This window comes from Periplaneta americana, chromosome 10 (genome assembly GCF_040183065.1).
Source record: "Periplaneta americana isolate PAMFEO1 chromosome 10, P.americana_PAMFEO1_priV1, whole genome shotgun sequence".
Lineage (NCBI taxonomy): Eukaryota > Metazoa > Arthropoda > Insecta > Blattodea > Blattidae > Periplaneta > Periplaneta americana.
Genome location: NC_091126.1, coordinates 183,164,418 through 183,177,018, shown reverse-complemented (window position 1 = coordinate 183,177,018; position 12,601 = coordinate 183,164,418). Strand labels below are relative to the sequence as shown.

Here is a 12,601-nt window from a genome sequence, read left to right as displayed (position 1 = left end):
ATAATAAAATGAAAACAAGTTTAGTTGCATGTAATCCTAAGAATGAAAAAAAAATTATAGTAATGTGAATCGAAGTAATTGTTAAAATAATAAAGAAAATTGATATGTTAAAAATAAAAATCATATATTAAAAAAAATTATATTTTAGGAAAGCTCACAGTCTAAGTAGTCTATTTGACAACTGGTTTTTGAAATTAATAAATGTCTGACAGCCCCTTAAGGTATGAGGTAGGGAGTTCCAATGACGAGAAATTGAAATGATGAATGATGAAGACTATTGGGAAGTGTTCTGAGGTATACTCAATGTACCGGTGATCTGAGATTGAGTATTTAGATTATGGTTGGACATAAATACACAAGACGAAACAACAGATAACTTGGGGTTGAGGTGCGCAAATTTGAAATAAAGAGAAAGACAGTATAAAATTCTGTGATCGTTGAGCCGGAGCCAAGATAAGGATTCGTATCATCAGACATTGTACACATATACACATATTATGAACATGATGTAATATGTTGGAGAGTTCGGTGCCTAAGGCAGTGAATAAAACATCACAATAGTTAAAGTGCGGCTTTACGAGTGTTTGAACTAATGTTTGTTTCAGTGGTGCAGGAAAGAAATGCTTGAACTGGGTTAACGAGTGAATAGACGAGCAGATTTTTTTACAAGTGTGCTTTACTTGGTAATTCCAACTTAATTCATTATCAAAATATATTCCTAGATTTTTAACGATAGTTGAGTAAGGAATTTCAATATACTAAGCATAATGGCCAGAAGTGACTATCGTTCAAAGCAGTCTTTTGGCTCCGATGATTATGGCCTGCATCTTAGCTGCATTAAGTCTAAGTCCGAGTCTGCTAGCCCATGTCGAGACTGAAATAAGATCACTGTTTAATTTGTGGATAGAATCATTTAATGTATTAGGTCGGAAATGTACATAGAGCTGGAGATCATCACCATATAGATGGTAGTGGCAATGTACTATGTTCGTTGACACGTCATTTATATATATATATATATATATATATTGAAAAGAGTAGCAGAGCGAGAATGTAGCCCTGTTGAATCCCCCCTTTTGTGGATTGCCAAGAAGAAGACCGATTGCCGTCAGAGACGCATTGTCGGCAGCGATACAGGTATGATTCCATCCAGCTCATATTACTGTTGGAAAGATGTAGGGTCTTTAATTTGGCTAAGAGCAATTCGATATCCACAGAATTAAAAACATTACTCAGATCGAGGAGGCATAGAGCTGTCCCCTCTCCCCTGTCCATTGCATTTCGAATGCCTTCAGTTACATTAAATAGGGCCATAGCTGTGCTGTGATCTCATCTGAACCCATATTGAAGTCTATCTAAAAGTTTATTTTCGTTCAGATAGTCTATCAGCTGTCGATGTATGATTTTTGCTAGAGCTTTCGAAAGAGTGGGGAGGATATTTATGGGCCTGTACTCGTTCAGTGTAGAAGAACTGATTTTCGGTATAGGCTTTATTATTGCCATTTTCCATATGTTCGGATAAGTATCTGATATAATACGGTAGAGACATTAAATATGTGAGTTACTGTGGGTAGGATTACGTCTATTATTTTTATCTAGGAGAGTTGTGTTAATTTTGTCTATACCTTGGAATTTTGATCCAATACTTCTCAATGATTTTCTTACTTCAGCCGGGGTTATGTATTTGAAAAAGAATTTTTCTCTGTCAGGTATAGGATAAGAATATAATTCCGAAAGGGTTTCTTCTTTCAATATGGGACCTGGAGGAGGGGAAGTAAAATGTTCATTCAAGCTGTCAAGTGGCAGTTTAGTGGCTTCTACCTGAGATTTCTGTTTCGTTAGACCCATAGACTTGATGTCTTTCCACATTTCTTTCATACTAACAGAAGGATGAATAAGAGAGTGCGCATGACTTAATTTTGCATTTCGATGGTTTGGCTAGTTTTGTTACGCAGGTGTTTAAAATCTTCAAAGTTGGTCAATAGCTTGCTCTGGCGATATTTGCGATAAGCGACATCTCTTGCTCTCGTGAGGGAATGTATGGTTTCGGACATACATGGAGCCGGGGTATTGGTTATCCATTTAGTTTTTAGGGGCACATGTTTGTCATAAAGATGGATAACTAACTCGTTGAGTTTATCAATTTTTTCATCTATGCTTCGCAATGTCCAATCTAAATCCCAGGAAAGTTTACTTGCATCGTTTAATAATTGATCAAGATTAATATTATTTATGTCTCTATACATCCTAATTTTTTACTGTTTCTTGGGGCAGTGTAAGGAGTACTCTATATATATGATGTCATGTCCCAATATTCCAGGAGCATCTTGTTGACCATTTGAAAGTACTTTGTCAGAATTTGTCGTGGCAATAATATGAAGAAGAGTATCAGAAGTAGGGGTGTGATGGGTGGCTGGGAAGGAAGGACAGACATATTAATTGATTGGAACATGGTCTTAAGTTGCAGGGAAGCTCTACTGTCTTGATCTACTAAGTTTATATTGAAGTCCCCCATTACAGTGGCGTGATCATAATGAGATACAAGATTTAACAATGCCATTTCAATATCACTTAGGAAATGTGCCTTTGGGGTTTTGTATACTACTCCAATCAGACATTTCTGGTAACCCAGTCCTAATCTCCACAAAGAGAGATTCAGGATGATGAGGCTGCTCATTTGACGACTGATGAACAATTTTATATTGGAGATCACAGCATACGTAAATGGTGACACCTCCATCTCTTTTCAAGATTCGGTCATTTCTACAAAGAGAGTAATTTTCAAGATGTACTAAGGAAGAAGGGAGAATAGGTTTCATCCATGATTCTAAGACAGTTACGATTTAGGTTTGCGAAAATGGATGGGAATTCAGTGAAGTAAGAAGGCTTTGTGTATTGATGTGCGCGACTTTCAGGGTATTGGGGTGGGAACTGAAAGCCACTTTTTAGAAGGTCACTAGTGGACGAAGCAGATAATCAACTCTGTGTCTGAGTAACAGAGCCTGGGTCTGCAGACTGGACATTTAAGTTGTCAATCCTGCCAACCTATGAAAAGTGAGATTATCTAAATTTGGTAATATAAACTATCTTAAAACTAATCAGAGTTAACTCCACTTAACCTTTAGCTATCTACAAATTTAGTTAAAGTTTCTTTAATTATTAAAATGTTGTAACATCTAAGCAAGTGAAACTCGTATTCTACTGCTGAGGTAAATCTAATACACGTATAATCTTTAATTTACTATCGTCTGATTTAACAAAAATTACACCATCAATGGTCCATACATTTGTAACACCATACCTGGAGATACAGTCCTTTAGTAGTTTGTGGAGCATCTGAGTGAAATCTTCTCTAATTGTTACATTTTGTCCTAATTTTTTCTTGTTCATGAACATGTCTTTTCTCGTTCTATAACTAACAAATTTCACTATAACTGGACGTGGTCGGTCTCCTCTTCTCTCGACATGGTGACACACGCACGCACGCATGCATGCAGTTTCTGCATTCTGGTAACATCACCGCTAAGATTCTGCTCTCTCCTCTTGCAAGTAATACAGATGCAGTAGGTCAACGAACTCACCTTTGTCTGCCTTAGCGAACTACAGTATTGCAAGATGGCCGCATCAATTAGTGGCTTCAAATTAGTGATTTTTAAATTAAATTTACGCGAAAACCGTTCAGTCTATTGAAATATGCCAGAGGAATGAATTATGTTATTTATTAGATTTTTTATCGATGAGGATAAGAATGGAATAAACATTTGGGAAAAAAGATTTTATGAGAAAGCCATGGCCTTTCCACCAATATGGGTTTTACATTTTTTTGTTATATAAAACATGAGCTAATCACTGTGAAAATCTGGAGGGTTATTTTACTTTCAACTGTATATACATGCACGACATTCGTGTGATGTGACTTTTACTTTCTCATGTTTCTTTTTAGATTTGGTACTGTGAGTTTCAGTTTTGTTTATTTTACTGACCAGGTGCATAGATATTTACAGTAATTCTTGACATATAGTAATTTCATTGTCAGTTTAATGTGTCGTACACATGACTATAGTCTAGAAGTTATTGTCTATACCTAAGTGATATAGATTTCATTGAGACATGTTTATTCCTTCAGAATATTGGTTGCAGTTAATTTTTTAAGTCAAACGTGAAAAATTCAAAATAAGTTATTCATGTAGGTAAGTACTTTTCTTCAAATGAATCTAAATACTGTATAAAGGCTAATGTAAGCATGCAATTTCTTATTATAATTACATTATATTGACACAGCATTATCCTCCCTCTGTTTTCAGAAGAGAAATGAATTCCAACTCATAGGTTGGAAAATTGCAAATCACTGCTCTAACAGGATAATTACATTTAATATACAAAAATGTTGCTATTTTCCAAAATTGTTTGCACAGTTCTATGTCAATAAGATTTAATTTGGGAATATGTGCAGTAGTATTGTGCACTGATTTTGTCATGATGTGTTGGAAAGTCTTGCTTATCTAATTACGGACAGCAATGACGAGGGTTTAATTGTAAATATTTCAGGATTGAAGAACGCAAGTTCTAACATATATATGACAGAGGAAATAGTCACCTTAATGAGGAAAACTATTCTCTTTAAGCAATTATGTGTAGAAATTTATTTAGTCGGGACAAGGGATCAAAACTAAACTCTCTGCAGAAAAGGCATTAATTAATTGGTTAAGTGCTGTGTGATGATCATAATATATCGTCGTTGTTCCGCAAATAACTCCTATGTGACATATTTATCGATTTTCAGATTTTTTGCTCTATTAAATAACTTAAATAGTGATACAGTAAATAATAAAATCTCATATATGTAATTCTATTTCTTTCTTTCGAAAATGTAAGAATTCACAATCTCCTATGCACTACTGCCATAGAAGACTAAATGTGTTTTCTCTTCCTACTGAAAAATTTCATATTTTGCACATAGGAGTTATTGCAGGAATGATGACGATATGTATACTATGTGTATAATATGCATTGAATATCATATCAGTTAGAGCAGTTTTTTTTTGTAACATTTATTTACTTAAGACTGGCTGTGTTTAGTAGCAAGCTGCATTTGTACGTAGAGAGCCTGGTGTTTTATTCTGAAGTATCTAATCCAATTGATATTGATGTTGATATTGTGTGACAATTGTAATATATATCCAATTTTTTCTGTTGATAGTTTGGAGATGCTTGACAAGATTGATCCTCCATCAATACCTGATGGTTACGGTATCTCAGTGGCATATGCCTGTCTTTTGGATATTATTCGATCTATTGCATTGACTATTGAAGGGGTTTCACCTAGCGGCAATGAACAATCTGGAACAGTGCCATATAGAGGTAGTGATGAAGATAGAGAACTACATTCACAGCTCATCAATTCAAGTTGGTGTGGGCTATTAGCAGCTCTGAGTCCTCTGATAGATGCAAGGTATTAAATGTTATGCTCTGCGTTTATGTCTTGTTACACAAAATAATTTTGATGAAGTGAAGTGAGAGAGTGTCTATTGGACATGTACAGTTGTCAAAAGAAAAAGTGGCCGCTCTCTTGATGCAAAGTTTCCTTCGGGTATCTTCGCTACAATTCAGAGACAGGCGATGTTATACGTTGTTGGACAACGTTGCCTGAAATCTACAGTTATAATTAAAGTATTCTGTGTGTTACTTGTTAGTGTAATGATAGCATTCCGGCCTCTTATTCGTGAGGTCCTGCGTTCGAATACAATCTCATGCTTTTTATATTCTTTTTTGTTTTGTTTTTAAGAGAGAGAGAGACAAAATATACATAATTGCTCCTTTCTCTTTTACGATTATTTTAGTAATTAACATCAGGTTCATGAATGTATTATGCCATGACTTTATCATTATGACATTGTGGCTGCAAATGGAAAGAAAATAGATTTTATTCTCAACAAAAATATCATTCGTGGCATAAACAAAACAAACTTACTGGCGTCTGCCTTAGAACATTCAAACAATTAAGCATTCAAAAAACAAAACAAAAAGCCACGATTCAATATTTAGTCTGTCTTCCCCTTATCTCGATCACACTTTGCAGTTGAGTGGGCATGGAATCGACTAGTCTTTGCAGATAGCAACTGTTCTTAGACACGACATTCCAGGCATTCTGAACATACATAAGTCTGCCCATGGGCAGGTCTTTCATTACAAACCCAGCATTCTCCAATCTTTCCTATTTTCTGCCTTCCTCTTAGTCTCTGCATATGATCCACATATCCTAATGTCGTCTATTGTTCTTCTCAGTCAGAGACCCAACCAATTCCTTTTTCTCTTTCTAATCAATTTCAGCATCATTCTTTCTTCACCCACTTTTTCCAACACAACTTCATTTCTTATTCTGTCTGTCCACTTCACACGCTCCATTCTTCTCCACATCCACATTTCAGATGCTTCTATTTGCATCTCTTCATTTCATCGTAATGTCCATGTTTCTTCCCCATACAATGCCACACTCGACACAAAGCACTTCACTAGTCTCTTCCTTAGTTCTTTCTCCAGAGGTCTGCAGAAGATGCTTCTTTTTCTTTGGAATATGTATAGTAAGACTTTCCTGTGTTAAATTTCAACGTACCTCGTTTACATGTTTTGACGAGGTATGTTGAAATTTAACACAGGAAAGTCTTACCATACATATTCCGAAGTGGTACAGTGTTAAAAGTTGTGTAATCAAGATGTATACTTCTTTTTCTATTAAAAGCTTCCTTTGCTCATGTTTGCAGTTTTTCTTGGGGAGGATAAATGCGGTAGGTAACTTCCCATTGCTTTCTGCATACCACTGTCTCTTTCGCATCTTATTAGATCCCTGGGGGCCCAAGTGTGGAGATGAGGAGAGTGGACTTGATTAATTGGGCCATCCAGACTTCACCGAAATTCACCGCAAGGGTTAAATATTAGTTCTATCAGGATGTTTGACCCGATCAGAGACCAGGAAATCCCAATTAGCCTTTGCCCCCCGCATCCTGGACTAGCTTCTACAAATCATCAGAAAATTTTGGAGTGGGATTGGGCCAATTTTTCCACAAATATTGCCATGCTTGTGCCCTCGTAGCTCAGTGGAAGAATGTCGGAATTTAGATGTCAACATCTCAGGTTCAATTCCTTGTCACTCCTTTTCATTTTATTGTGGTTCAAGATAGTATAATGTAATAATATAAAAATTAAAACTAACACCAGTTTTATGCAACTGCATTGTTCCAAACCTAATATTAAATTTATGTTATTTATATCGCTAAAGAATGATAACTGAATATAAATTATAACTTGAATATTATTTATGTCGCTAAAGAGCGATAATATAAATACCTTGAATATTATTTATACAGTATCACTAAAGAACGATAACAGAATATACAGTAAATGATAAATATTGGTTGGTTTAATTAATATAAGATATTATATAATATATATTTAATTATTTAAATAAAATAACCAATTTTACGAAAAAAAAATGGTTATTTGTATTAAAATAATTACTTACATAAAATACAGATTATTTATATCGCGAAAGAACAATAACAATATATATATAAATTGAATGTTATTTATAACGCTAAAGAACAAAAACAGAATATAAATGATAACTTGAATATTATTTATATCGCTAAAGAATGATAACAGAATATAAAAAACGTGAATATTATTCATATTGTTACAGAACGATAACTGAATACAAATGATGGCTTGAAAATTTGCAGTGCTTGGGAAAAATGGCATAAGTCAGTTTCCACAAACATTTTTTTATTAATTTATTGACAACTTACGGAATATTGCTCGCTTGGGAAAAGAGACATAAGTATTTCTCCCATTACAGTAATTCATACAGAAGAAAATCAGATCGACATAACCAGTTTGAAGACAGTTTTTTCCTTCTCCTGTAAGATTAACATTTTTGACTTGTGCCACTTTTCCCGAGCACTACAGATATTATTTATATCTCTAAAGAATGATAACAATATACAAAAAATTATAACTTGAATATTATTTATATTGCTAAAAGAACAATAACAAAATACAATTAACTTGATATTGGCAAAGAACAGTAATACAATATAAATGATAATTTGAATATTATTTATATTGCTAAAGAACGATTAAAAAATAAAATGAAAACTTGAAGAAGACCCGAATCCACAACCTTCGAATCATTAAGCAAGCACTCTATTGCTGGTCTACGAGAGGTAGATATGGAATATTTCCATAGTTCCAGAACTGCTTCTACAAGCACATGCATCGTGTAACATCGCCGTGACCCGAAGTGGTCTTAGAAAATATTCGCTGTTCATGAGTGCAGCCACTTTTTTTTTTTTTTTTTTTTTGAGAACTGTACACACATTGTTAGCTCTTATATATTTTTAATATGTTGCCGTTACTTTGGGTTCTTATAATAATTTACAGTGTTGTTAATTCACTCATTTTAAAGCAGGTATTTTGTCATTGGGACATTTATTCCATTGACTTGCCCAATTGGACCTAAATCTGTGCTCAAATTAAAGACCTGGTTTCTTTTTTTTTTATGAGGATTGTATGTTTTTCCCAAATTCTAGTTTTTAATATATTTGGTCACTTAGAGATTCATTCTATTTATTTTCTTCCATTGTCTTTTGCTTTTTGCAATGCGTATGTTAAAATATGTTGTTGTTGTCGAATGGCAATTAAAAGTTGATTTGCATCATACTTTCTCTGGCTTCCCAATAAAATGCTCAATATTATTGTTTTTTCTATTATCAGAGTTCAATTTCATGGAGGAGAAGGTACTTTTTGTGCAAAATTTCATTTCTATTACATATTGGGAAGTTTATTATTGTTGTTACATTCAATTTATTGAGGAATTCAATGAGACAATCATCTCCTACAAACAATTGGAAATGTACTACTGTTTATCTTCGAAGTTTTGTTAAAAATGTGTCTTTCTTTATTGACTTTTTCTTACAGTTTTTGCATTTCAGTTCTTCAGCATTATTATTTCCATTCCTCTGTAGTGGTCCCTTATTACCTTACATTTTGTTGGGATTTCTACGCTAAAGGCAAGCCTTGCTTTAATTTGGGTTGCTTTTCAGCTAACTTATCAGCTTCTTTGCCAAGCAGACCCACATGGGATGGTATCCACTGGAAGACAATTTCCTTACTTTTTGATTTGATGTTCTTATATAGTTTTCTTACATCATGTGGTTTTGTGATGTTTTGTTGTTAATGGATATGCTCTCTAATACTGCTTTGGAATCTGATGGAATTACAATTTTTTTCTTTATATGTGTGGCCTGTATAAAACGATAAGCAGAGCTGTTTTTATTACTATTAATTCACCATCGAAATCGTGTGCATATTTTTCCAAGGGTGTATATTGCCTCCCTGTATATACCCTGTATCTTGCATCAGTTGCTATAATTATCGCCTTTATCACTTTTGTGGGTCACTTGATTTTGAAACTGGTTCCTGGAGGTCTGGTTGTATGTTAATGTCGTGAAATTCGAAGGGGGTTTGATAAAATGTTTATGTATTTTGTGTTTATTTGTGAAATTTCCCCAGTATCATGTTCAGTCAGTTGATTCTTGAAGGTTTTTGTGTTTTCAGTTTTATTATTGGTAGTTGTGTCTGAAACCATGGGTGGTTATGGATGTTTTGATTTTTTGTGATAAAATCATTCTTTAGCGATTAAGTTCTCTGTTAAGGTTTGCAAGACTATTCTAGACATGCTTTTGACAGCTTCAGTTATAATTTTGAAGGATCTAGATTGTGCCATATCAGCTTTCTTGCATAGACTGTTTTTGGCTGTTATAAGCAGTTCTTCTTCATACGATAGTTTTGAATTTTGTTTTTGGCTGTTATAAGCAGTTCTTTTCCCTACAATAGTTTTGAATTTATACAACTTTAATGTGTTTCATTCTGCAAGTCCATAGTGCCTCCCCATTTAGTTCTTTCTAATCTCTTGAGTATGTTCTTTGTATTCACTTTGTTAGTCATTTTATCTATTTGATCCTTGAAGGTCAATTTTCTATCTAGGTTGATACCAAAGTAATTTGTTTGCTTTTCTTGTAGAGTTTCAGTGTTTATTTTGAGGTCTATATTTTCAGTGCTGTGTTGTGTTGTGAAGAATTTGTAGGTAGTTTTTGAAGTATTTATTAACATATTGTTATTGATAGACCAGTTTTCTAACTCTTAAAAGCTTCTGTCATTTTATTTTGTAATTCTTTGTAATGTCTTTTCTTTGGGGAGTTTTTCTTTGAGAATCAGATGATCTCATCGTCAGCAAGCACTCTTACTTTTGCATCTGTTATAAATGTTAAGTGGTAGATCGTTGATATGATATATATCAATGATCTATGTAGCTTTTAGCTTAAATCATCAAATAAATAAAACAACAGCAAAATTATACAACATTTCTATGACTTTTTATAGACTCTAATTTAACATGGGAAAAACATACTGACTATATTTTGTACAAAGTTATCAAGAGTTTTATATTTGTTACAGAAACTAGTGGCGTGCATTTCTCAAAATTATCAAGATGTGTTTACTTTTCTCTCTTTCAGTCGACAATCCGATATGCCTTAACCCATTAAAGCCCAAATTATTTTTATTAAAAAAAAACGAAAATAATGTATCTATTTCATAAATTTAATCCATAAGATGCTAAGAATACGTTTTGTTTCTTCTGCCGTGCACCAAGTAGCTGAAAATCACCCAGTCTATAAATAGACCGCTGGGCACTTGTGATATCTGGGTATTCATTTGCAATAAAGTAAATATATTTTTTTGTGTATTTAATGTAGTATAACCAGAAACATTTACACCAATATAAATAAATTTATTTATGACAGTCTTAGTATTTAATGCAACAATACAATGCTGCAGCAATAATGAAACACATTTATTTTAGTGATGTCTGTCTTTACCGAGTGTTTAAAGGCTCAAAGCATCTCTGACAGAGAGTTTCATCACACTTCTTGCGGAATGTTACTGGTCTGCATTTACACCATTCCATCCGGCAGTGTTTCTGAGAGGGTCGTTTTGCCGTGAAATGACCTCTACTGTCTGTCCTCATACCAAATTTCACTCCTCGAGGTGATGAAATAGGGTGCCCCATTCTCTTGCAGTTCGAAAACATCTTAAGATATTGAACAGCCAAGCATCGTCGGAATTCAAGTAGGTCCAGGGAGTCTCGTCCATGTATTTCTCTGTAGATAATCCAACCATTTACTATAGCCATATCCAGCATTCTGACAAAGAGATCTCAGTATCACTTTTTTCCATGGATTGAAGTGGCATATTTCCCTGCTAACCAGTCATGATGGTCCACTCCAGCCATGTACTTACCGTATTTCTTTATGACCTGTGAAGTAACGGTTAGCGCATCTGGCCGCAAAACCAAGTGGCCTGGGTTCGATTCCCGGTCAGGGCAAGTTACCTGGTTGAGGTTTTTCCGGAGTTTTCTCTCAACCCAATATAAGCAAATGCTGGGTAACTTTCGGTGCTGAAAACCGGACTCATTTCACTGGCATTATTATCTTCATCTCAGACGCTAAATAACCTCAGATGTTGATAAAGTGTTGTAAAATAACCTACTAAAAAATATGACCTGTGGTTGCTGCACACTTATATTCTGTCTTACATTTCTGTCCCACCTACTTGCAGAAGCCCCTACATCAAAGTTTGATTCTACAGGTGCACATCTGTTGTCATCCCACTTCATGAACAGAATTTCACTATTAGTGTCAAATGTATAATCGTAGGACTCTTGTACTGAATTCTGTAGTAATTTCGTATCCTGAAGAGTAAAGACATCCATTCTGTTTTCTCTCACAGTTTCTGTAGCCCGGAAACCAGATCATGAAGGTGGAGCAAAAGGTCTCTTCTTATCTAATTGTGTGTTGTGACCCCGAGGATGTACAATGCAATCGACCATATTCAACACAACTCTGCTGCCTAAGAATAAGTCGTGCCTATTACTGACGTCATTTCAGCTGTGTCCTTACCAGAGATTTTTACACAGGGAATAGAAACCTCAATGTGATGTCGGCCACAGAAGAAATTAGTCAAAAGTGATACCGACATAATATTGCGAAAGAAAATGAAGCAATATATCGTAAAAAAAGTAAATCCTTGGTGCTACAGCCCATGAAAGGTCAAGATCGACCAGCCGGCTGCTGACCTCACGTCCACATGCCAAAGCAGAGGTGGACGATCATCCAATCAGAATGGAAGTATCGTGTGGTTAGCATGATGATCCTCCCAGCCGTTATAGCTGGTTTGCGAAACCGGATTTTCACTACCTATTATAGCTCCCTAAGTGCATCACGATGCTGGGTGGGCACTGGTCCCATGCACTGGCCGAAATTTCATGACAATATTTCTTCCCCATGAGGACTCGAACCAGCGTGCATTCCGTAACGCGAGTCCTAGACAGGATGCCTTAGACCACAATGCCACAGCACGGGACAGCAATATATTGTACCATTACAATATTGAATTTTTTCCTGTTTACTGTTATAATATGTTGGTGAAAATAGGATGCATGGTTTTCTTTATTGGTCGAGATATATTATTGCGTATTTTATAGACC

General features: G+C 34.9%; 1 protein-coding gene across 17 annotated transcripts in view; it reads left to right on the top strand.

Moving 5' to 3' along the window:
• The window catches only part of mon2 (Mon2 homolog, regulator of endosome-to-Golgi trafficking), a 272,572-nt gene that overhangs the window by 52,140 nt on the left and 207,831 nt on the right, over positions 1 to 12,601 (top strand). For 16 of the 17 annotated variants that reach the window (XR_011334650.1, XR_011334648.1, XR_011334647.1 and 13 more), the window contains exon 9: positions 5,201 to 5,452. The exons of the other annotated variant lie outside the window; for it this stretch is intronic. Coding sequence is in view for 8 of the 16 variants with exons in the window: in XM_069838580.1 (XP_069694681.1) it covers positions 5,201 to 5,452 (252 nt within the window). In the remaining 8 variants the exon portion in view is untranslated. The remainder of the gene's footprint in view (positions 1 to 5,200; positions 5,453 to 12,601) is intronic. 17 annotated transcript variants of the gene reach the window in all.